General features: G+C 41.9%; 2 protein-coding genes across 6 annotated transcripts in view; both read right to left on the bottom strand.

The window, feature by feature from the left end:
- Positions 1-1425: 1425 nt before the first annotated feature.
- On the bottom strand, positions 1426-9720 carry pex11b (peroxisomal biogenesis factor 11 beta). Its single transcript, XM_038724455.1, has 4 exons — positions 9450-9720; positions 7249-7364; positions 6966-7167; positions 1426-2617 (listed from the first exon to the last, which is right to left on the bottom strand). The coding sequence occupies exons 1-4, from the start codon at positions 9503-9505 to the stop codon at positions 2224-2226; spliced, it is 768 nt and encodes a 255-aa protein (XP_038580383.1). The 5' UTR covers positions 9506-9720; the 3' UTR covers positions 1426-2223.
- A 4492-nt stretch (positions 9721-14212) lies between these two features.
- The window catches only part of smad10a (SMAD family member 10a), a 38755-nt gene continuing 31462 nt past the window's right edge, over positions 14213-21505 (bottom strand). For 3 of the 5 annotated variants that reach the window (XM_038725075.1, XM_038725074.1, XM_038725073.1), the window contains exons 12-13: positions 21184-21322; positions 17746-17957 (exon numbers count right to left, since the gene is read on the bottom strand). In XM_038725075.1, coding sequence (XP_038581003.1) covers positions 17746-17957; positions 21184-21322 — 351 coding nt within the window. Of the gene's footprint in view, positions 14828-17107; positions 17958-21183; positions 21323-21505 lie in introns of those variants that run through there. The other 2 variants (XM_038725076.1, XM_038725072.1) reach the window with 2 other exon arrangements.

The following is a 21505-nucleotide window of genomic DNA, read 5'->3' as shown; positions in this document are numbered from 1 at the left end:
ATTCTTTTATTTCCCATTCAGGTTATTTGTAAGTCAGTTGTTTGCCTATGTTGGATGCATATTCAATCAGATTTTTTTAAACAAGTTCAGGTCACACAGTGACACCTAAAACATGAGTTTTCTGCATGCTTCATGAGCCAATGTTACTGCAAGTTGAATTAGGATACCCTCAGCAGCAAGGAGGGAACTGGTAAAATGTCAAAGACCAAGAGGTCAGTCGGACCCGAGCAGACCAAAGTGGTCTCGGCCGATTAGCAGGTTGGTGATGATAGCGCTGTATGCTGGCAGAGGTTTCTGCTTACGGTCATCTCTGCAGTGTGGCTACGTTAGGGGTGTGTAGGGTTAGGGGAAGGTGTCAGTAAAAGGTGCGTCCTGTCAGTAACAAACACACTTATGTATGCACCTTCATGACAACAGTGGACAACGTATTTCATGTTTTTAGTAGTAGGGTACTGTAATTTCTGTAAGGAAAACCTACATAACCTGTACTGTGGTAACATTCTGACTCAGACTCTGCACAAAGTGAGCGAGACGGTGGTGCCACATGAAAAAGCTGACATCAAGTGCAGCAGACCTGACCATTATCAGTGCTTCTCTCCTTACAAGATTGAGTGTGGAGATTCTCTTTCAATGAAATGCATCATATTCCTGCATTTCTCTCTGACAGTTTGGAATTTGATGGCTCGAAACATGTATTACTGGAAGAATGATGATCCGAACTTGCTGGGTGTAATCACAAAACCGTGATTTACTAGAACTTGAAATCAAACGGCAACCAATCAAAAATGACAGCCATGACAAGCTTGAAGATGGCGGGTCTTACTGTGCATTCATAACAAACGCGAGGTGAGTGCTGGGCGCATAACGATTACATTCAAAGTCAATTCAAAGACTCAGACGATGCAAATTCATGTTGGGCTGGACGCATGGCAGCGATCCGAAGGTATTCGCGCAAGTTAAAATTCTTTAAGTGGAGTGATAAAGTTGCATGACGCTGTGTTGCGATTGCCTATAAGCATTGAGATTGTCTGGACGTCACTGATGGCTTCAGAGCGCTGGCTGACTGACAGCTGCTGAGCTACGCGGAGCTGTGGAGGACTGCTGGGGCAGCACTGCAGCCTTTGGACAAATAAACTCCCGCATTTACCGGCAGGATGAGCTCAGAGTTGAAAATTTCACTCACATCTCGGCAGCAAGCCAACTTGTCTTTCCAGTTCCACTGTTGGCACCTACTACATATTTATATAAATCTGGACAAAACAGAGACTGCTGGGCGAAAGTAAGCATACAGTGGGGAGAACAAGTATCTGATACTCTGCTGGTTTTGCAGGTTTTCCTACTTACAAAAGCATGTAGGGGTCTGTAATTTTTATCATAGGTACACTTCAACTGTGAGAGAATCAAACAAAAATCCAGCAAATCACATGATTTTTAAATAATTTGCATTTTATTGCATGACATTTTAGAAGTTGTCTTGCTGCCAGACCTGACAAAAAATTAATTCTTAAGTTTAACAAATCTGCAGCATAGTTTTGATCCCTTTGAAAATGTTAACTTTGGTTTTATACCACTGTAGTAATTGCTGTGTTTATTCGCATGATGGTGTTGTGTGTGAACACTCTGCAGTAGTCCAGCGGTAAAACTCAGGCGAGACAAGCAAACGATTTAATTTGCGTTTGGTAAGAGGGCAGATACCAAGGGATGACAGCAGATGGAGGAGACAGCTGTGCTGCTCTTTCTGTGAAGGCTGTGTTGGACAATGAATCCTCATCCCTATGTATTTCATAAGTATTTGGGTTTAGTGTCGGTATGCGTTATTTGGTAACCTAAATGAAATGAGCCACACTCAGTGCACCGTTGGAGACAAAGGAGGAACAGGCCATCAGCCTTTCTTGCATTCAGTGGATGTTTAGCCTGTTAGTACAGCTTAGTGGTAAATGAATCCTTTAGACCCAACAACAAATCACTTCCCAGTGTATGACAGAGTATACTATATTTACTTAACACTGGCTACTGTGAGAACATGAGGACAACATGGGTTCGCTTCAGCCCTGTGTGGACACGGGTCACAGGTCAGTAATCAGTATGTTATGCAGAAAAAAAAACTTCTGAAGGATTAGGAAATGTGGTCTGAGTACACCAGCAGCTGCTGCCTGCTTAAAATGATCAGTGTGTGAACCCTGTTAGATTCTGATCTCAGTCCTCCTCCTTGTGGACCCGAGTTCATGGCTTGAGTTTGAGCCAGGGATGGACCATGGTGAGGATGGAGAGGACAGAGGAGGCTAGGCCACAGGCCCCAACAAAGCCCGACCCCGTAGGGTAAATCCCCAGCCTGTCCAGTGGGATGAAGATATCACAACTGTTCTTCAGCAAGTCCAACAGCAGTGGCGGGTTGTTGTACAGTACCGCCACCAGTAGGCGGAGCTGCCTGCGGAGCCATGTCGACACAACAGGCAAGGCGGCGACGGGTGAGGACAACTGGTCGGTGGGCAGGGTGGTGGTGGGGTACGGTGAGTTCTGTGATTTGGCAGCTCTGGTACGCTCTTCACACTCAATAAGAAGGCGGAGCTCATACACATCTCGAGTTAGGTTGAGGATCAGAGCGAAGAGGTAGTACCTGCAGAGTTCAAACACACAGATGGTAGTACTTTAGCTATTACAGGCATGCAAACTGGTCGGGTAAAAAAAAATAATAAAATAATAAAAAAAAAGGTGAGGAGGATACGCAAGCAGAGAAACATAGCAACAGCATAAGAGGGGTCTTTTTTAAACTTACATGTTGTATAGATGACGTGTATACATCTACTGCAACAAGAGAAAGATACCGACATGTAAGGGCGTCACTTTGTGTTGAAAAGTGTTGGGGACATAAGGTCTCAGATTAGGGGTGTGACGATACTCTTAGCTCACAAGACGTGGCGATGCCCTCATTGCTGTTGCTGCTATTATTCAAAGCATTTTTAACAAATGCTTTCAAAAAATGATGGGGACATGTCCTCAGTGTCCCCAGTGTAAATAGCACAGATGCCGACACATTTTTCCTGTTGACGTTAGCCTACATTATATACAGGTTGCTGCCACTGCTCTGAACAATTAGCTTAGCTAACGTTACTGGTAAATAACAGCAGGCAAAGTTCTAAACTTGGCAACCATCTGACAGGACAGTAAACATTGTAAGCCGTCTTACATCAGCCTAGCTTTCCGACGGACAGTTTGTTCGTTCGTTTCGGCAGTCTTCTGGCGTCCTCGCATGTTCAGCTGTCAGACTCTGCAGTGCAGTGGACTTGGGAAAAAAGACCTGCCCTCTGATTGGCTGTTGAGTTGAGGAATTGAGGAGTGACGATTGGTTAGGCAGAGCCAGTTGTAAAGTTGCAAAGCTCATGCTAGAGAGGACTCTGTAGAGGCCTAAATGCTGTCTTAGCAACGACCGACCCCCCTTCCTTAAAATATTTTCTCATCGGATCTGCACAAATCACGTAGGTGACCCATTTTGATTTCAAAACGGTGCAAAAGGTGAGGAGTTTTCGTGCCTGCTATTAACAACGGGTCAACTGAGATTCTGAACGTGTTTATTGTGGAGCTGTGCGGAGACAGACCTGAGGGGGGATACGTGGTCTAATGCTTAGGCCACACCGCCTAGCTGAGCAGCATTGTGCCTCATTTTTTATTTGGCAGCCCATGTTAACAGGTTAGAGGGGCCACACAGCGACGCTCATCTACATAGGAAAGGCATATTTCCAACAGTAACTTCTATATATGGTCACTTAAAGACATATGAGCATCTACAGCTTGTTTTAGATTTTTGAATTGAGGGCCTGTATGAAGGGCCGGTTTAACAGGAGTCACAGAACTACGATATAGGACTGGAAATGCAGTATAATCACAGACTGTATAAAAGAAGTGAATGTAGAGGTAGATGTAAATATCCACTGGCCAAACATATTTTTTGCCATCCAAAATAATAAATTGCCTTTTGTGTTGCATACACTTTTATTTTTGTAATTTTAATTAATAAATAGATAGTATTATGTCAAATGCAAACTTAAAGAAGAGGCCAGAGTGAAAATTTGAAGCAAAATTGTATTATTGCTGTTAAATGTACTTAAGACATAAGAGTAAATTGTTTTGTAAACATACATGATGCTTATTAATCATTCAACTTAAACCTCAGACTGCTCACGTTCTACAATCACCCTCTTCTGGCCTCCTGGTTCTGATCAAACAAACACAAGTTACATGAAATTAACAAAAACGACAACCAATGAACCCCCTGATTCGTGTGTTACACGATTTTAGATCCCTTGGTACATCAGGGACCAATTTAAGTGCAACACACAAACAAGAAGGTCAGTCTGCTGCCAATTAAAGTCAAATAGATATTTTATGGCGATATCATGCCAATGTGACAGATAGCCTTCCAACATTCATCTTCTGAAAAAGCCCAAAATTGATCCGGATGTTTTAGCCAACTATAGACCTATATCTAACCTTCCATTTCTCTCTAAGGTTCTGGAGAAAGCAGTTGCTAAACAGCTGTGTGACTTTCTACAGAGCAATAGTTTATTTGAGGATTTTCAGTCAGGATTTAGAGCTCATCATAGCACAGAGACAGCACTGGTGAAAATTACTAATGACCTCCTTATTGCATCAGACAAAGGACTTGTCTCTGTACTGGTTTTATTAGATCTTAGTGCTGCATTTGATACCATTGACCATCAGATCCTATTGCAGAGACTGGAATATTTCATTGGCATTAAAGGAACCGCTCTAAGCTGGTTTAAGTCCTATTTATCAGATCGATTTCAGTTTGTACATGTTAACGATGAGTCCTCCATGCACGCCAAAGTTACTCATGGAGTTCCTCAAGGATCTGTCCTTGGACCAATCCTCTTCACTTTATATATGCTTCCTTTAGGCAATATTATCAGGAAACATTCCATAAGCTTTCATTGTTATGCAGATGATACTCAGTTATATCTATCGATCAAGCCAGATGAAACTCATCAGTTAGCTAAACTTCAAATGTGCCTTCAGGATGTTAAAACCTGGATGACCTGTAATTTTCTCATGTTAAACTCAGATAAAACTGAAGTTATTGCTCTGGGGCCTAAGCACCTCCGTGACGCATTATCTAAAGATATAGTTTCCCTGGATGGCATCGCCTTGGACTCCAGCACCACTGTGAGGAATCTTGGAGTTATCTTTGATCAGGACATGTCGTTTAAGTCTCACATTAAGCAAATTTCAAGGACCGCCTTTTTTCACCTACGTAATATTGCGAAAATCAGGAACATCCTGTCTAAAAATGATGCAGAAAAACTAGTCCATGCATTTGTTACTTCTAGGCTGGATTACTGCAATTCCTTATTATCAGGCTGCTCGAAAAAGTCCATTAAGACTCTTCAGCTGATCCAGAATGCTGCAGCACGTGTTCTGACAGGAACCAGGAAAAGAGATCACATTTCTCCTGTTTTAGCTTCTTTGCATTGGCTTCCAGTAAAATCCAGAATAGAATTTAAAATCATTCTTCTTACCTACAAAGCTCTTAATGGTCAGGCACCATCTTATCTTAAAGAGCTCATAGTACCTTACTACCCCACCAGAGCACTGCGCTCCCAGAATGCAGGGTTACTTGTGGTTCCTAGAGTCTCCAAAAGTAGACTAGGAGCCAGAGCGTTCAGCTATCAAGCTCCTCTCCTGTGGAACCAGGTTCCAGTTTGGGTTCAGGAGGCAGACACCATCTCCACATTTAAGAGTAGGCTTAAGATTTTCCTTTTAGATAAAGCTTATAGTTAGGGCTGGCTCAGGTGAGTCCTGAACCATCCCTTAGTTATGCTGCTATAGGCCTAGACTGCTGGGGGATTTCCCATGATGCACTGAGCTCCTCTCTCCTCTACTTTCTCTCCCTCTGTATGCAACCTCATCCCATTATTGCATGTTACTAACACAACTTCTCCCCTTTCTGGTAGTCTTGTGCTTTCTCGTCTCTCTCCTATCACTTCCTGCAGGTTTTCTGGCTCTGGAGCTGTGGAGTCTGGATCTGTGGCTGCGGGTCACCTGCTGCCCCCGTGTTCCTGCTCGACACCCTCTACTGCAACGACTATTGTTGCTAGTCTTATTGTTATTATAATTATTAACATTACGATGGTTACCATTAACACTATTATAAATATCTGTACCATTTTTCATTTAGTCTATAGCAACATTACCTTCACTGTCTGTACCTCTGTGTGTATATTGTGTAGTCTCTCTCTCTCTGATTGTGAAATGTATTACACTGTTTTTGATCTAAAATGTTTGTGTAATAAGAAAACATGTTAGTCATTTTTAAAAATGTAATCTGACTTTCTGGATGTTCTGTGAATTTTAAGATAGATCATCCAAAAATATACAACAAATGTTGCAACGCAGTTTTATTGTTAAATATAGCTAAATTTAACATAACAAAATAAAATTAACAAAGAAAAAAAATTAAACGAGAACTAAATCAGTACACAAGAGGCCACTAGATGGCAGCAGAGGATAAGGGTGCTGTCAGCGAACGAAGAAGAGGAGGAGATCACGTAGAAATTCTGCCTAACAGGGAGGAGATTGAGGATTATAAAAGATGGTGTTCACGAACTGCGTAATTGGTTCATCTTTAGCCTGCCAAGATGTAACTCGGGTTTTTGTTTTGTAAAAGAATAAAGACTCCTTTTGCACAGATTTTTGATTGGCCCCAGTAAGTTTTTGGACCCCAAACTGCTATTTTAGCAAAGATTTTTTATAATGGTGGAGAAAAGCTTTGGGTTTTTAACTGGCTTAGCCCCAAACTTTTTCCTTCAACAAGACCCGGAGCTACCCGCTTGAGTGCAATATGTCCCCTTTAAGATGACACTCAAACTCATGTCACCGTTATTCCACGTGCTAATTATTTGTGCTATAAATGCATTTGTCATTTAAATATAAACAGGAAACTCCCTCACCTGAAAGATCTCTGACTCCATTTGTGCTGGTCCAGTTTGGGGATAAGGCCTGTTTTTCCAGCCCACAGGACGTTGTCACAGGCAAAGTACATGGCTCTGTTGAGGTGACTGATGGTCAGGCAGAGCCTCAGCACACTGTCAGACAGGTGTATGGCCCTCTTGGCGGCCTCCAGCGCCTCCACAGAGTTTCCCAGACGTAGTACTGTGAAACACAAACACGCATCAGCCACCGCCTCTCAGCTCCGGTGCTTGGAAAAGAACTCAAACCGGCTGCTTCACTCACACTTTCTTGTCAGGCTCATGTGTGCTTCCAGCTGACTGACTGTTTTGTGAAGTTCAGCCGCTGCCCCGCCCTTCTGCAGAGTGTAGCCCAGCAGGGTGCAGGCATACTGAGCAGCCCTGTGAGTGCAGGACACAAGAAATGGAAATAGTCTGTACTTGTATAGCGCCTTTCTAGTCGTCTGACACTACATGTCACATTCACACACATTCATGCATAGCCTTCAGAGGCAATGTGGGGTTCAGTGTCTTGCCCAAGGACACTTAAACATGCAGACTGGAGGGGCCGGGGATCAAACCACCAACCTGATTAGTGGACGACCGTGAAAAGTTGTGAAAAGTCGAGGTAGACTGAAGAAAATTAGCCCAGCCATTGTATGGCTGATCTATCAGTGTCTCGCAAAGAGTTGTCCGCACCTCGCTGGACATTTGAATCATTTATCACAAAGAATATTTACAAATAATATATAATTTTTAAACAGTACAAGGAATAGACTCACAAGGTGAGGTGCAATTCTCGGCAGGCATGCACAACTCGGCACAAGACCGGCGAATGGCAGACAAGCGGAGCATAGAGAAAAGGGTCAATAATAAGGCTCAGTTTAACTGAAAATGTACAGTGTGAGTCACAGTGTCTAATGAATAGAGACTGCAGCTCTGCAGCTTCAAGATTAAAGCGGAGATACCGTGTATTTCTGGGTGTCTGCTGCATTACCTTAATTGTACTTATGACATTTAAAATGATCACCAATGGTAGCTTTAATTTAAGTATTGAGGACAAGGGGCGCTGGTTAGCTCACTACTAGTGGGTGCGCCCTATTAGGGCTGGGCAATAAAACAATAACAATAATTATCGCAATATAATTTTCCTATAATTTTTAATATATCATCAATAAATATTTGATTTAATTCATTTGAATCACAAAATAATTCGCACTTAGTTTTTTATTAAGATATTTATTTTCTTGAGGAAATATTTTTTTATCATAATTGTTTTGGATGTTCTACCTCAGATTTGTGATCCACTGTTGGATCTCAAATGGTATGAATGTGGTATCGAATGATATGAAATGTTTTTATTGCGATAACATTTTTGGCCATTTCGCCCAGCACCCTATGTACAACAGCTGAGTCCTTGCTGCAGTAGCCTGGCTTTGAGTCCAACCAGAGACCCTTTACTGCATGTCGTCCCCTCTCTTCCTCCCACATTTCCTTCTCTCATCTATCATACCTCAAATAAACAAAAGCACCCCAAAAGTAATGATGAGAAATATTCCAGTGCATTTAAAAAGCACTTCTGCAGACTTCAATATTGTGCAGCTCAAAAGGTGAGTTAGATGCCTGCAGCCTACAATCTGTCACACTGGATTTCACTGGGGCTGCTGGACAGGAACACTGGAAGCGCACTTTGCTAGTGATCATGTAATTGTGACTCAGTGTGAGAAATGTATAATTAACTTTGAAGTGCCCAATATGACTCCAGACAGGGCATTTCTTTACACGCAAGAAATTAAATAATTCCAGTTTTTCTAGAAGTTTAAGTTGTCTATTGTTGGATTTGCGAGAGTGAGTACAGAGCCTGATTATGGTGGAAATACGGTCAGCTGTCTGTGTGTCTTCAGTGTTTAAACCTTGGGGAATGCTTCTCATGCAGGACTGCAGCCATGCCACAGCTCTTCATTAGGTTTATTTCTGTTCAAGTGAATTAAAAAGCACAACTGTTGGCAGGAGTAACTTCCTGCGGCCCTTCAGATGAACACTGATCAGCTCACATTCTGAGTGTGCAACAAGTGCAGCCATGTGGAAATGTGCTTCTGGTGTTCACAGTGCAGAGGAGCTTTGTACTGAACACCGTGTTTCATCGACAGACTGACCCGGGACCAGGCTAGTCTGGAGGAATAGGTTTCCATGGTAACTAAAGTCAGACACCTCTGGAAGTTGTAGCTGAGTTAAAGTTAAAGAAGATGCACTTCTACTGTCAAAACAAAACACTCAGCTCACTTCTGCACGTAGCACAACACCAAAATCTGCTAAACACACTCTTTCCCTTCCAAGACGACAGACTTACCGCGGTCTTTCATTAAGCTAGCAGAGATTAGTGTTAGCTATCTAGCGAGCTTTGACTACTGCGTTAACGCTACAGTTTGTAGTTGCAAGTGACATTTCACATGTTCTCGGTAAGAAACTTCGTGACATTAACGTTACCGAATAATTCGCTCCTTGGCTTGGCTCTGGCCGTTAAACCGAACCCAGGAGTCCATGCTGGCGTGTTGTTCTGGGCCTGAAGTTAGCAGCAGCTGGTATGGAAGTTCAGCTAAATCTTCACGTCCGTAACGCTGGAGCTGCTGCCGTGAAGCTGGAAGTGCCGTGTAGTGCTTTCACAACCGATGTTTTCACAGAAGAGCTCAACCATCTATTTACAATAACGCTTCCTAACCATAACCGTCCAAACTACTTTGGCTGCTGCTGCTTTTAATGGCGGTTGGCAAACAACGGATTGGTGCATTACCGCCACCTGCTGTTATGGAGTGTGGATTATTAAAAAGATTAGTCAGTCTAGTTAGTAAAGTTATACTGAAATAGGATATGATAACACTCACATCTTGAGTTCTTTTGCTGAATATCTATTAAATCTATAAATCTATATATAAAGAGTACTTTTATAGTTTACCAAGGTTTTGAATACGCTGCCGTCTCTCTTCTCAAATCTTTACATTATTATTATTATACATTATTATATTTACATTTACTCCTTTTCTACATTGTTTAAATTCTGCTGATTCTTTTAAAAAGCAGAATTTAAACAACATTTTTCAAACAGGCTTTTAGTTAGACAAGGGTTTTATGGCTGTCTCTTTATGGTTTTTCCTATGTATTTCTATGTTTGTATTTAAACTATCTCACTTTGTTGGATTGTACTGCACATTGTGAAGCACTTTTTATCTTTGAAAGGTGATATATAAATAAACTTTTCTTAGCCTACTTATATGAATAAACTTTACTGCCCAGTCAAACTCCTCACCTTCTGTTCTTGACTGTTGCGTTCCTTTGCCTTTCTTATGTCCTCTTAGTGTGTTTATTGTATGTACCAAATACCAAGGCAAACATACAATGTTTACTGTTCTGAGGGAACTGTGGGGCTGTACTGTAATTGTCTTTTCCTGTTTTCTGCCTTTGCATCATCAATCCACCCAAAACAGAAATTCGTCTCATGATGTTCCCAGCAGTCTGTTAACAGACTGGATGAGGATCACACAGCCTGAATCCCCATTTATTTGCCCATTTTTCCATGTCAATGCAGCTTGCATTTTCTTACTGACGTGAGACACACGTCTCTTACCCATGGAGCCCTGTCATCCACGAACAAAGATTTATCTACACTTTGTTTAATCTGAGCGAAGATGTCACTGATAATTATGTTGTATAACAGTGGGCTACATACACTGCTGTGCAGGGGGTCCCATCCTCCTCCTCATATACACAGGAGGATTCTGCTCCTACTCTTACTGTCAAATAAAAAGTCCATAACCCAATGATGTGCTCCACCACCAATACCCAATGACTTCAGTTAAATAAGCAGCCCTTCTGTCCTGAGCATGTCATATGCTTTTACCACATCGAAGAAGACAGCTGTCACTACTTCCTTGTTGGTCTGTGCTTTCCTGAGGTCTGATTCTAAGCACAAAGCAGATTTTTTTGTATTCCGACGCCTAAGGAACCCACTTTGGTATGGAGACAAAAGAGAAGTCTTTTTAAGGGAAAGTGGAAGTGAGATGTCATGGTCACCTGCTCACATCTCCACGCTGGTGAAGAAAGCTCAGAAATTGCTGGATTTCTTAAGGAAATTTAAGAAAGCTAAATTCCGTGAGACTCCTTAATTCATCCTCAGCACTGGTCCAGATATAATATTTTCTTTCTGTGACTTGTTATTTATCCACCATATACTGTGTATCATTTTGTATGTAAGGTTTGCTTTTTGTGAGCATAAAGGAAACTACAACTTCATCTTGTTATACAACCATATAACCGACGGACCACGGTGTTTATAAACTGTAGCTCAGAAAGATGACCGCTTTGCGCGTGGAAATGCGTTCATATGCACGCGCACGTAATTAAACTCGCGCATTCCAGCACGAAACATCATGGGACCAGTCCAGACAGGATGTGAGGGCACTCCTCATACATCATTTTAAAACAATGAACAATGACAGTGAAATTTAGTTACAACTCTGGACTGATGCAAGATGGGAGGCAGTGGATTCACGTTGACTGTTAAAAAGCTGATTAAAGAGGCAGACTGGGCAATGTGGATGCACATATCTCAGTATCACATATTCAGCCCAGTCATTTTATAAATAGTATTTTACATTTGAAAATGTATTGAAGGAAACCTGGAGGAGCCAGTTTGAATGGGCCTGATGTAGCTGATAACGATGATAATGTGGAAAATATCTATAATGTACAGGGGCTATGCTGAAGTTTGTCAGTAGAGTAGATGCTGGATCATCAGCCAGTACAAGCACAGCTGATCCACATCCAGCCTCAGCCAGTACCAGCACAGACCCAGTCCAGACGTCTTTAGCAGGTCCCACAGACCCAGGTCAAACACAGGCAGCCTCAGAAGGTACGAGCACATGACACAATGACCCAGCAGATTGGCCCCCAGTCTTAACAGACTTCATGAGGTCTGTGTTAGTGCGCAGAGGTCTGTTCAAACCGGCACTGGACTCTTTTAGAAAAGGTTTTCATTCAGGCTTCTTACAGAGGGAGGATTGTAGTGAGCATTGCGGTGTCAGGTGTGACTGTGCAGCAGCTCTGTTTTTGCACTGTAAGTCGCAGCCAGTTTGTGACCTAGTGGTAACGCAGCTGGTAGAGCTTTGGAATACAAACCTCTGAAAACTGAAGCCAGACTTGCTCTGAGAAGTGTTTCAGTTAGGTTTGGTTTCCGCCTCCTTGTCTTGTCTTAACATGCCCAAAGTCCCAAATGGGGTTCTGTGTCTGTCAGACGGTCTGAAGGGGATACTACCATAACAGCAGAGCAATAAAGCAGACTTATCCTACTTGTCCTCTTGCGACTCAGTTTTCCTTATTGTGATTCACTATAACTCACAATGTTGTATTCAAACCTGCCTTGAGTGAATTTAAAAATATAGCGTTTTGTAAGATCAATAGATTTTGATGTGTAGTACTTTTACTTTTGATTACTTAAGTATTTTTAAAACCAGGTACTTTTTTACTTTTACTTGAATAGGTTTATACTGGATGACTTTTACTTTTACTTGAGTAACATTTTTCATGTTACTGAAGTATGAAAATTGAGTACTTCTTCCACCACTGTATACATCAGTCTCAAATAAAATATGGCTACTACTATGGGGCAAAAAAGCATTGTGAAAAGTAAGGGGGCCATCTTCCCTCCGCAGTGGAACTGATGTCTTGTTTCATGCAGAATGTTTGACTGACAGGAAAGTCAAAGTTAGTTATCAACTGGTAGCAATACTTTAAAAACGTTTGTATAAATATGACAGTGCCATTTGTTTCTTTTATTTTAATATACAGTCAACATTACAAGAGCAGCACATCTTTACAACAAAATAACTACAAAATAAAAAGAACAATATTCTAACATAGCCAAATTCCATTCTTTAGTAGATATTTTTAATATTGTGTTGGAATGTTAATGTTTTATGAATGGGATGATGTATATGTTTTTCTCTGTTTGCGTCAGCAGTTGGACGCTAAATTAAATGCACATTAAAAACAGGAATGGTAAATGGTAGTCAGTGGTTTTGGTGGGATGGTGTGTTCTTGCTGATTTATATAAAAATAAATAAATTCAGTGTTTGAATATTCAACCCAAAACTGTTTTGAAAATTCTGGTTCATTTAATTTTTCTTCAGAGTGTAACATAGGAGACTTCATCCAGTTTTTGTCTGCTTATCACCCCTACCCCTCACCCTTCCGCACTGGTCTTTATGGGATGTGTGGAAGCATCCACTGTAACCTCAGCTGCTGCCGTCCTCAGAGCCACAAATGTTTCTGAGACACTTTCAAACCTCCAGTGGGTCCTTCCTGTCAGTACTCGAGAAAATAAAACCCATAAGAAAGACGCCCAGAGAAGCGGTGTAATGCTGCACACTACCCTATATCAATACTTAAGTTACATCTCACAGCAACTATGCACTACATCCTACCCAGAATGCACCATTCTTAAAGTATGTAAAGCTAGAGGCCTTTGGAGTCCATTGGTAAGGGTGTGTGGGTACAGCAAGCTGCACTACTTAACAGTAGTCCAAAATCCAATTTCAGACAGTGTTGCTGTTGTGATCAGTATTAGCTCACATCACTATATGTCACTGACTGTCACGAACCAAACGGCATCCTATTCTTCAGTGTCAGAACTCCAGGATGAATGTTCATTCTTGTCCTTGGGAACAATCATAATATCAATTCTACACAAGGCACACTTACTAGATTTGTTCATAGATTTCGCCCACCTCTCACAGTCTTCACCAGCAGATGGAGTCTGCTCACTCTTATTCCTGAGTATTACTGTCTTAATTATGGTTGCCTGAGCCAGGGGCCAGCTACCTGCAGCTCTCGAGGCCTTCCCTAGGGCTAAAATAGCTTTTGCGGTTCCAAACAGGTCTTTTGTTTCTCTTTCTGACCAAAAGTGGCTCTTCAGATAGTAAAGGTTGCCGACCCCTGGCCTGAGCAAACCATCCACAGAGCGTGAGATATGACTGAAAGTCAAAAAGAGAGTCAGGGGAGCTTGAGTCTGGACAAGGTTTGGTTTTCTGTAGTAATTAGTTTCTCCATCACATACGTGATGCTACCGTTAAAGACACAAACACTCTTCTATAAAGGGAAGCGTCATCTGGCTTTACTTTGGTCCATGCAAAAACACACTGCAGCACACTCACACACCAAATGTGTGTTCAGCAGACTAAAATAACTGCAATGATCAGTATTTTTTTAAATAATTTTTGAAGTTTCTTTTATTGCAACAGATTTTTATACTGATACACTGTATTCATACCATCAAACCACAGATGTGACATCCAATCATATTTATCAACCAACCACAGTTTGTGTAGACTCAGATGCAAAGGTCAGACTACAGATTTGTGGCGGAGCACACAACACTTCTTTGTGGACAGTATCCAAGTTTCAGCGGTTTCATCAAACGTTCTGAACTCCAGAGGGGTCTGGAAAAAACTGGGATGCTTTATTTAACGAGTTTGCAAGACGTTTCCTGGACAGAACTGTGTGATTTGGTCCTAATTATTGGGGAAACAATGTTCAGTGATTATGAAATTATGACATTTGTCTACAGGACAAATAGTCCAATAATCAATGAATAATGAATGTTCTCCCAAATAAAACAGGAAACCTCCTTGGAATCCTTCAAATAAAAACCTCAGACAGCAGTAACCCTGACAAGCTTCAAACTGTTGATTAAAACTCCAAGTGGAACAACAGCTGTGACATGATGATTGGAGGATGTTGATGATGATTGGATGATGATGATGACGATGATGAGTTTGCTCATTATCTCAGAAAGCTTGAACACTTGTACTTCCCTGAATATGGGCAGAGGAAAACAGATAAATATGACATCTATTTGTATTGTCCATGCTGAGATTAAAATAGTGCCAAGCATACTCATTCATATTTTACACTCACAAAAGACTAAGGCAATAAATAATACTCCTCAGGTATGATGAGTGCTTTGTTAATCATCTCTATAAACCAGCTTGACACACTGTGATATCTTCAGTGAGCTACACAGATACCTGAGGGAACCACAGAATCCCATCAAAAGATTTTTAACAGCTGAAAACCAAATCACAATGTGCCACATGAATCGTCATGTGCAGAAAGACAAATGTCTTACAGTCCAGTGTTGGTGCATCTACTGTTGACAACAAAAGGCACGAATCACAAATATGCATCTGTTATTAGCTGATCTGGGTAAAGCAGCAGAATCAAAATAACAGTTTCCTGACAGAGTCAAACAACATTTCTCATCTCACAAATGCTGGCTCCACAGATAAAGCGTGGGTACATTTATTCACAATATTCCCAGTACAGACAGGTCCACGTGTCCAAAGACTGTACCTAACGTTATATTGTACCCTTTTGTTTAGTCAAGTCTAGTGTATACCACAGCAGGGCAGATCTCTTTCTACATGCTGTCCAGCTCACAACTAGCCAGTTTATTTGAACTCTGGTGTGTCCTCCTTCAGTGTGAATCATGGTCATATATTTGTCTGGTGTGTACTCTTCATATGTATGTTGTACAGTGTACAATCACTGAAATCATTCCTTCCAAACAGAGTACTTGGAGACAAGTATGTAGAAGCCCAGAGTCCGCACAGAAAGGCAGGCTCGAAGGCTGTGAGGCGGCACGGGGCACCGCCTGTTCAACTTCAACCCCACTGGGTACTTTGCTAAGTCTTTCGATGCTGAATAAGATAGACTTCAAACTTTCAAAGCTTGTCTTGACCATTCTTTAAAGGTTCAGTGTATACGGTTTAGTGGCATCTAGTGGTGAGGGTTGCGAATTGCAACCAATGGCTCAGTCACTGCTCCCCCCTCCCTTTCCAAGCTACGGTGGCCGACACGCTCTGTCAGCTCTTGCACTAAATAATACGTGTGGTCCTCCATTTGTCCAAATTTCACTTCTGTTCTTACTTCTAATAAACCAGACAACTACTACTCCTACTACCTCTTCTTGTACATATTCAACGTAGTGATGAAACGCGCTCTGTAGTGAAGTTTGTCCGTTTCTGCGGTGTATGTAGATAGAAATTGTTCATTCTAAGGTAATGAAAACATAACATGTAAGGTCTTGCCTCTCTCTCTCTCCTTCACCCCAACCGGTCGAGGCAGATGGCCGCCCACCCTGAGCCATGGTTCTGCTCGAGGGTTCTGCCTCTTAAAAGGAAGTTTTTCCTTGCCTCTGTAGCCTAGTGCTGCTCTTGGTGGGAACTGTTGGGCTTCTGTAAATAACATCACAGAGTATGGTCTAGACCTGCTCTTTTATGAAAAGCGCTGTGAGATAACTGTTGTTATACTGTTGTTGATATAAATAAAATTGAATTGAATTGAATTGAAATTGAAAAAGTCTTTATACACCACTGAAAACATAGTTATGGATCTTATATTGCATTTCTGTCACTAGATCCTCCTAAATATTACACACTGGAACTTTAATGCAGGAACAATGAAATTAAAGTTAGAAATGTGTTGACCAAATAACTTGTGAAACTTGCAGAAGAAGGGGAGGTAATTCAAACATTGACAGGAAGCTGTCTCCTTCATGTTGCTGCACAACAGGAAACAACAACCCAGAGTTCCAACAAACTGTAAGAGATGATAGGCTAGCGGTCAGACCAGAGAGCAGAAAGGCGCTGGTGTCACATGCACAGGTTTCTGTCATAACACATTACAAGTCCCCGTAACCCTCTTCCTGTTGTTACACCTGCTTCCAGTACACCTTACAGCATGGTACATTAGAAAGCTAACTAAATACAAAGCTTAGTGAACAGGGTGTCAGAGGGCTGTTGGGTTTGGTAGCCCTCACAGATTGATTCAGCCTGTCAGGGATGAAGAGAGGAAAACTAAACTGTGACTTTGCACTGTAGTTATGAGGTATTCTGGCTTTGGTGATTTCCACCAACAATTTGGTTACATACATTACAAAGAACAACAACACTACTTTCAAGCTAAATGTTTTTGGCGTTTTAGTCTTTTGGTACAAAAATAATGTAGCTTGAGCTGAGCGTAATAAGAGGGCTTACCAGCTACCAATGTTTACAGTTTGAGTTTAGATCAACAGAGCGGTAAGAGCACAGTAATGACAGAACACTGGTTTCTTTAATCCATACTGTTGTTGATAAGACGTAAAGAGAAGTCTAACGCTGTTTGTATTGACTGACAGCATGTTCCAGAGTGTGCAGCTATCTGTCAGAGTGTTTTGGACTCCTGAAGACCTTGCCTCTGCAGCTGAATCACGCAGAATTTGTACATGTCCATAATGAATGTTCAGAACGCTCCTACAATTAGAAGAAATCCAAACTGCATATAGGAGAACTGGATTTCAGAAACACATCCCTGGATTTCTACTGTGCATACACATGTCTTTAGGACAGAGACAAGATGGTCAGAACACAAACTCTAAATCTTAACCTTGAGAGAGCCAACTCCCTAGTGTTTGAGTGTAGATTGTAGAGAGCAAAGCAACAGAACAATCCCAAAGACATCAGCACTTGCGGTCACACTGTGTGTGTATGTGAGACAGAATAAGTGATCTGTGTATTGATTGTTACAAGCATACTGTGTTGTTGGTCATTTATGTTTACTGTGTGTATTGATTGATTTGCTTGTGTATCAAATGGTATAGCACATTTGGCCTGAAGCAAGAATATCCAAACATGCGTGTCTGTGTGCACACTTTCACAGGATGCAGATTGGAATTTGAATGCGGTTTTGGTCCTCAGTTGGCAGGCCCTGGGTCTGCCAAAGGCATAGTGTGCAGCACCTCATCCAGAAGCTGCAGAGCGCGGTGCAGGTGAACCTCCACCCAGCAGGGTGTGTGTTTGATGCTCTGCCGGGGGTAGTCAGGGCCCCAGCCCTTCACAAAGCTGAGCCGCAGAATGCACAGTCGCCGCAGGTCATCTACGCCAATCCCCGCTGCTGCAGACAGACCTGTCAGTGAACAAAAATCACTCAGCGCTCTGCATCACAGTGTGGCTCTTTCAGACATCCGCTGTCACTGACTGATGTTAATCAGCTGATCGACTGATCATTTAGACCGTAACGGTAAGGTTGACCTGGTCCCCGCTTACAAAAAAGTACATGTACATTTCTAACATGTCAAACATGTTTATTAGATGTGGAACACCATTTAGTTACACGTGCTTGTTGAAGTTTCATATCTGATGAATTCCCATGATATCGGCACTTTCAGGTATTTCATCTGAAATCCAAAAAGTAAAATCAGGGTTCCCACTCTTTTCTAGAGACCATTTTCCAGGACTTTTCCAGGACATTTTCAGTGTTGATCTAGCTGGTGTGACAGACTGGGATCATGTCATACACTAATATTTTCCTCTCTGTAAGAGTCTTGATTTTAAAGAAGTGCAGTCTGTGGCTATAATTTATCTATGAAATCATCTATTACATGCGTAGAAATGATAAAAAATTGATCTTGCCTTGTCTTAAGCTGTTTTAAAAGAGGTGGTATTCTGCTTTTTGGCTTTTCCCCTCTCCTTTATTGACTTATTTCTCTTTTTTGTGCTTGTAACAGGTTTGCAAAGTGAAAAAGCCCAAAGTCCAGCCCAAAGGGAGTTCCCATCTCCCACAGAAAGCTCTGCTCTGAACCACTTGAAAACAGCTCGTTTGTAGTCCAGCCCTTCACTTCCTTTACTTGTGACATCACAATGAATACACGTCATAAAGCTTGCCGAGCAGCTAGCGGGGTCAGGCACGCCCTCAAACCAAGCTAGTCTGAGCGGAGGCCCTTTGGCTCGACTCACCTTTGTTTTGTTTTCCATTGTAGAAATGTTGTACCTGTACCTGCTTCCAGGTACTTTTTTTTATATCGCCTCACCTGCGTCGAGGTTCCAAGCGAGCTGAGGGATACTAAAATGTAACGTGGAAACACGACAGACTGCTGATTGGTCAGAGAGAAAATTCACTATTCACTGCATCATCATTGCTGCACCAGTTTTATATTTTACAGTTTTCATATGGAATTTCATCACTAAATCCACTTCTGAGAAGTTTTGAGGTGAGAAATCAGCTGTCTAGATTTCGGATATTGACAGTTTTACGAGAAGTGATGGCGGAACAAAAATGTGCTTGAATATTTTGTTGAGGAGCTCCGCGAGTGGCTGCGGGGGAAGCCTGCACCGACCCGCGGGAGGAGCGTGTGAGGCCGGCCAGCCGCCCGCTCACAGAGCCCTCTGCTCCCGCCGTCACACAGACGGCTGCAGCAACAACGACAGAGGAAAACACAGCTGGAAGGTTTTCATGCCGCTTATCTGTCTTTACATTCTGAGGAATGTTGAAACGTTTTAACTTAAAAAGAGAAAGCTGTGTGGATCGCTGGTGTGGGTGTCGCACTGAACATTACTTCACGGCAGTTGTGTGTGGCGTCGCTATGACGACAAGCTACGTACTATCTCTGGGTACTATCTGCAATGGAAAAAGAAGCAGGGCCGAGTAGAGACGAGTTTATCGATTTGCGCTATGGTAGCATTTTTCGGCAAGGCAGCATAGATCGTCAGAACACCGGCAACAGTTCAGCGTTTAGTCCTGATGGTAAGATGTGGAACAATGATGTTGTGGACTTGAGAGTAACTTATACCATCTGCTAGGTTACGGTCGCACGGCTTTTATTTGGATCACACTACCTTGTTTCTTACGAGCTGCCCTTCTCTGCTTCTGATTGGCTAGTAGTCCTTATCTGGGAACTCCCAACAAAGATTTTGTACAAGTAAGATGCATCAATCTGTAGCTCAAGAGAGCGTACAACACATAGGGTGAAAAGAGGAGCTGCAGCAATGTGCAGTATGAGAAAAATATGGTGTTTTCTGAAAATTAAACCATGTAAACCTGTTCTGGTACAACCCCTAATTAAGATTTTGAACCTGAAAATGAGCATAATACCACATCTTTAATATTATTTTTTTATAGTATTGCCAGTGTATTTTTTTGTTTCTTTTGGAAAGCGTTTTGTGTTCTATGCTTGGCAAGTTGACATGTTGCTCTCTTCACATCTGTCAGACCCCTGTCACAACGCCACATTTCAGTTAGTTTACAACGAACTTGGTGTATTGATATGCAAGTGTAATACGGTCACAAAACTTTAACTACTTCATAGGTGTGCAAATATCAAACATTAACTAACGATCTAAAGAAAGCGACAGGAAATTAACCCAAATCATGGTATAAATCAGTTTATCACACCATATGTTAGCCCTTTTATTAACGAAGTTAATCACAACCCACTGAGCTACGGCTAAAAGGTTTCACGTCATGTTACGGTCCATTTATCATAACGAAGCATTGTGTTTGAAGAGACAATGCTAGCAAAGTTTAAAAAAAGTACTGTTAGCCATTATTTAGCTGGTGTTTGATGTGTTGTGATGTGTAACCTGTGCTACTTTGTGATGTGACTCTCGGGTGTCACACTGCCGCAACATAACCAAGCAGCTGCAATTTAATGTAAACATAAAAATTTACCTTTTCTCTTATTTTTCATGTGTTTGCCTTGACAGGAAAATTGATCAACTGTTTTCAAGGTTTTCCATGTTTTCCAGGTCACGTGGGAACCCTGAAAACTCGCTACTGCTTGTAATTCTTAAATGCTGTGTGTGCACGGTGACAACTGAAGGAGACTTAAATCAGCTCAGAGCTTTAGTTGGACAGTAAGAGGACTGTGGTCTTTTCGTGAATAAGAGGGGACTCCCCTCCACCCCCACTGTAAATTAGCAGAGGGAAGAGAAAAAAAATTTACAAGCTCCAATCCCTAAACATATAACACAGACTTCAGATAAACACTACTGCAGAAGCTGCATACCAACTCTTAATCATTCCAGGGAGTGGGGATGATTTAGTGATTATGTCATTTTCTATTGATTATGTTAAACATTTTTTTTCTTTTAGCAACCAGTTTCTCTTCATGGATCAGGAAGCTTCAGCAGCACTTGCACTTTAATGTTCATTTTTAAATGTATCTTTTCACAACGTAGCTCCCCTGTATACTCAGAATCAGAATCAGCTTTATTGCCAGGTATGGGTACACATACTGAGGAGTGAACGACAATATATTCTACCTTGAACCTTCAGCACTTGACTGTACATTTCCCATTTTAAACTGGCTTCCCCTGTGTATTGTTAATATGAATAAAGACTCAACCATACTTACTAACTGCAGGTGCAATGCCTCCTACGCTGCCTGGCCCGGGAATATTTCCTGCCACAGCAGCTGCCTGTGCAGCAGCTGCAGCCTGGGCCGTCGCTGCCTGCTGCTGCATCTGTCTGTGGCACTGCCGCAGGTCGAACACCTGACCAGGATACAAGCAGTGCACATTAAAAAGCAGCACCGTGCCACAGCTGGACAGGAAGTTTAAGCTGCAAAATATAAGCCGAGTACCGCTCACTGGTGTTCTCAAATAGATTTTAAAAAGAGAAAATATATGTGTGTGTGTGTGTGTGTGTATAAGAAAATGCGATGCATGTGTATGAGC

The sequence above is a fragment of the Micropterus salmoides genome, unplaced genomic scaffold, assembly GCF_014851395.1.
Source record: "Micropterus salmoides isolate LMB-PRFRI ecotype aquatic unplaced genomic scaffold, ASM1485139v1 Ms_hic_scaffold_17, whole genome shotgun sequence".
In the NCBI taxonomy this organism is placed as follows: Eukaryota; Metazoa; Chordata; class Actinopteri; order Centrarchiformes; family Centrarchidae; genus Micropterus; species Micropterus salmoides.
The sequence above is the reverse complement of the archived record's forward strand: the minus strand, read 5'-3'. Positions and strand labels throughout refer to the sequence as shown.